This window comes from Otolemur garnettii, unplaced genomic scaffold, assembly GCF_000181295.1.
Source record: "Otolemur garnettii isolate 467f Iridium unplaced genomic scaffold, OtoGar3 scaffold00032, whole genome shotgun sequence".
NCBI lineage: Eukaryota > Metazoa > Chordata > Mammalia > Primates > Galagidae > Otolemur > Otolemur garnettii.
This window is the reverse complement of record NW_003852427.1, coordinates 1,778,970-1,783,357: the sequence shown is the minus strand read 5'-3', so window position 1 is coordinate 1,783,357 and position 4,388 is coordinate 1,778,970. Positions and strand designations below refer to the sequence as shown.

The following is a 4,388-nucleotide window of genomic DNA, read 5'->3' as shown; positions in this document are numbered from 1 at the left end:
TAATAGCCATCCTACTGGGTGTGAAGTAATATCTCATTGTGGTTTTGATTTGTATTTCCCTAATGATTAATGATGTTGAGCATGGTTTCATGTACTTCATATATATGTATGTATCTTCGTAGAGAAATTACTGTTCAAATCCTTTGCACATTTTTTAATTGAGTTATTTGTCTTATCGTTGAATTGTAGAAGTTCTTTTTTTTTTTTTTTGAAACAGAGTCTCACTATGTTGGCCTCAGTAGAGTACTATGGCATCACAGCTCACAGCAACCTCAAACTCTTGAGCCCAAGTGATTCTCCTGCCCCAACGCCCTAGGTACCTGGGACCACAGGCACTCACCACAACGCCCAGCTATTTTTTGGTTGCAGTTGTCATTGTTCTTTAGCAGGCCTGGGCCGGGCTTGAACCCTCTAGCCTCCAGCTGGCACCCCACTCACTGAGCTACGGGCACTGAGCCTAGTTCTGTATATATTCTAAACTCTTACTAGGTATATGTTTTGCAGATATTTTCTTTTATGGGTTTTCTTTTCACTTTCTTTTTTATTTTTATTTTTTGAGACAGTTTCACTTTGTCACCCTCGATAGAGTGCTGTGGCATCATAGCTCATAGCAACCTCCAACTCTTGGGCTGAAGTGATTCTCTTGCCTCAGCTTCCTGAGTAGCTGGGGGTACAGGCACCCGCCACAATGCCCCGGTATTTTTTAGAAACAAGGTCTCTCTCTGGTTCCAGCTGGTCTCACACCTGTGAGCTCAGGCGATCCACCTACCTCAGACTACCAGAGTGCTAGGATTACAGGTGTGAGCCACCACGCCTGGCCCCACTTTCTTTATAGTATGCTTTAGCTTACAAAAATTTTTTTAATCTCAACGAAGTCTAGTTTATTTCTTTTGGTTGTGTTTGCTTTCGGTGTCATATCTAAGAAATTATTGCCTAATCTAAGGTCACAAAGATTTATCTCTAGGTTTTCTTCTAAGAATTTTCTAATATACCTCTTACATTTAGGTCTTTGGTCCATTTTGAGCTAATTTATGTATATGGTATAAGATGGAAGCTCAACTTCATTATTTTGCATGTGAAAATCCAGTTGTCCCAGTACCATCTGTTGAAGAAACTATTCTTTTCCGCCATTGAATTGTCTTGGAACCCTTTTCAAAAATCAGTTGTCCATAAAAGCCCCATTGTATGGATTTGTTTCTAGACTTTCAGTTCTATAGCACTGATCCATATATAGTCACATCTTTATGCCAATATATACCCCTTTGTATCTTTTAAATTTTGAATCACATGAGTACATTAATTTAAAACTAGTAAAATTTTAAAACAATTATTAACTATGACCACAATTTACTCCTTTAATTCTCCTCAATTTTCCCTTTCAGGAAAGTGTGCCGTGTTGTCATTCAAGGACTTCCTCTCCTGCAGACCAACTGAAATACCAGAAAATGACATTCTGCTTTGTGAAAGCCGCTACAATGAGAGTGACAAACAGATGAAGAAATTCAAGGGACTGAAGAGATTTTCACTCTCTGCTAAAGTGGTAGATGATGAAATTTACTATTTCAGGTAAATCTTCAAAAAACTAAGGAAGAAAGAACACTTCAGCTAACTGATATCAAAGTAGTGTAGTCCAGGGGTGGATCCAGTGGTTCATACCTGTAATCCTAGCACTTTGGGAGGCTGAGGAAACAGAACTGGTTGAAACCAGGAGTTCAGGACCAGCCTGAGCAAGAGCAAGACCCCATCTCTACAAAAACTAGAAATAGGAGCCAGGTATGATGGTACATGCCTGTAGTCCCAGCTACGTGGGAGGCTGAGACAAAATTGTTTGAGCCCAAGAATTCAAAGTGCACTGCACTCTGGCCCTAGTGACAGAGTAAGACCTGTCTCAAAAAAAAAATTTTAAAAAGTAAAGTTTAGTGTTGTTTTCTGTATTTCATCTTAAACTGGATGAATATGAATTTCAAATATAAAATATTAATTCAGTTAAAGATTAAAAGAAAAGCATCATAATCTGTTGAGGAGACCTGGTAACTACTCTAACAGTGCCCTTAGCTTAGACTTCAGTAAATATAAATCAAAAGCAGAAATACTTGCTTCTGGTTTACACTCTTTTGGAGATTTCTCAGTTCCACAGATTATGAAAACTCTTTTCTCTGCAACTAGATCTCAATTTTGGACCTAGTAATTTTGTGAATATTCGGCAGAATCCTAAAAGCAAGCATCTCTAAGCGGAGGTGACTTCATAAATACACATTTAAACTCTTTCCCTTGCTACCCTTAGAGTACACATTGAAGATTGCAGGAAGTCATTTCTATACATGAAGATAGAACACTGCTTTCTAACTAACCCTGAAAGGTAATTTTAATTTTTTTATGTCATTCTCAGAAAACCAATCATTCCTCAGAAGGAGCCCTCACCTTTGTTGGAAAAGAAGATCCAGTTGCTAGAAGCTAAATTTGCCGAGTTAGAAGGTGGAGATGATGATATTGAAGAGATGGGAGAAGAAGATAGTGAGGTCATTGAACCTCCTTCTCTACCTCAGCTTCAGACTCCCTTGGCCAGTGAGCTGGACCTTATGCCCTACACACCTCCACAGGTGAAGGTGACAAGTTCCTGTTAAACCTTTGGTTTGCAGCAGACTCAAACCAAAGTAAAGAGCCATTCAGCCCCTCCATTTGTGAGCTTTACCCTAGAATTCTGCAGGAAGGAACAGATCTTTTTTTTCTTCCTCAGTGTTGTATATCTACATTTATTTATTTTTAATTGACACAAAAATTCTATATCATGTCATTAATAATTTATTATTATGCCATCATATTAATGCCATTAATAGTTTAAAATTTAATATCTTCGTGAATTTTATAGATAGCTATTTGTAATGCAGGTTTAGTTACAAGACTTCCCTGCTTCATACTGAAGAAAAGCAATAAGGAGCTTTTATTGCCTATACCTTTTTAATTTCTACTTCTTTAGGACTTCACTTTTTGGTTGAGGGTGATTCCTGTTAGTATTTTTTTTCTTGTTTAGAATTTTGTCAAGACTTAATTGTGAGGTCACCATTACAGATTGCAGTCATGGAATTCAGTGAAATTTTCATGTATTTTTTACTTGGTAAGAAACAAGGAAGAGCTGTGTTTTGACCAAGAAAATGGCCAGCTATAAACTAAATATGTCTATAAAATAGTACCTATTAAATCATGTGTTCTGGCTTCCAAAATTTTTAAGCAGCTAACTAAATGCCATGTTCTGATGCACCATAAGAGCTTTCTATCTTGCAGTCTACCCCAAAGTCTGCCAAAGGCAGTGCAAAGAAAGAAGGCTCCAAACGGAAAATCAACATGAGTGGCTACATCCTGTTTAGCAGTGAGATGAGAGCTGTGATTAAGGCCCAGCACCCAGACTACTCTTTCGGGGAGCTCAGCCGACTGGTGGGGACAGAGTGGAGAAACCTTGAGACAGCCAAGAAGGCAGAATATGAAGGTAAATAGAGACTAGGCACAACTGTCTCAGCTTTCTAAGCAAAGGGGTGTTTTCAGGAATGCATGTGCCTAAACAGGTTTTACTCTCTTGTTCCTACCCTTGCCATGTGAACTTTGTGTTGGGTACTCATCTACATGGCACCCAAAAGCAGTTTAGATGCCAGCCTTGTCCTGACTAAACAGAGCGCTGCCCCTTACTTGGCCTCTGATCCCAGTGTGGTTTTCCCCCACCCCCAAATTTTTCAAACAAATATTTTGCTGTTTAAAATTGCATGATTTGTTTTCTCATTGAGCCCTATAAGCACATGTGTGTTAAGCTAGGGAATGATTATATAGGGATGTTAAATATAATTTTAATTAAAATCCATTTGAAAGGGGTCTTTTAAAATCATTGTTGTTCTTTTAAGCTCTTGATAAGCCATGTGTTTGTTTGTTTGTTTGTTTTTAAGGGGGAGAAAGGGAGGAAGAAAGGCTGACAGTGAACCATATATTTAAATTCCAGGCGGAGGCTTTGCTAAAGTACTTAGTGTCCTAGGCCAGTCCTGGCCTATGCTATGTCTCTATTCATAGCTACTCTTAAGGCCCTTGGAGTCTCTTTAGTATAGCTCAAATGCATTTCTTTTTCTTTTACTCTATAATTCAATTACTTTGGGCCATGAGCTATCATTAAGAGATTTGGTAGTTGTTAGCCATTTAGGGAACTCTCTGAGAGAGAGATTTGGGGAGTTTTGTTGGTAGTGTTTAGTATTAGGCACAGCTTTAATAAAGAAATGAGGGCTCGGTGCCTATGGCTCAAGCGGCTAGGGTGCCAGCCACATACACCTAAGGTGGCAGGTTCGAATCCAGCCCGGGCCCACCAAACAACAATGATGGCTGCAACCAAAAAATAGCCGGGCGTTGTGGTG

General features: G+C 39.0%; 1 protein-coding gene across 1 annotated transcript in view; it reads left to right on the top strand.

Moving 5' to 3' along the window:
* Positions 1 to 4,388, top strand: part of PBRM1 (polybromo 1) — a 159,019-nt gene that overhangs the window by 133,714 nt on the left and 20,917 nt on the right. The window contains exons 22-24 of the mRNA XM_023512991.1: positions 1,383 to 1,566; positions 2,390 to 2,600; positions 3,283 to 3,484. Coding sequence (XP_023368759.1) covers positions 1,383 to 1,566; positions 2,390 to 2,600; positions 3,283 to 3,484 — 597 coding nt within the window. The remainder of the gene's footprint in view (positions 1 to 1,382; positions 1,567 to 2,389; positions 2,601 to 3,282; positions 3,485 to 4,388) is intronic.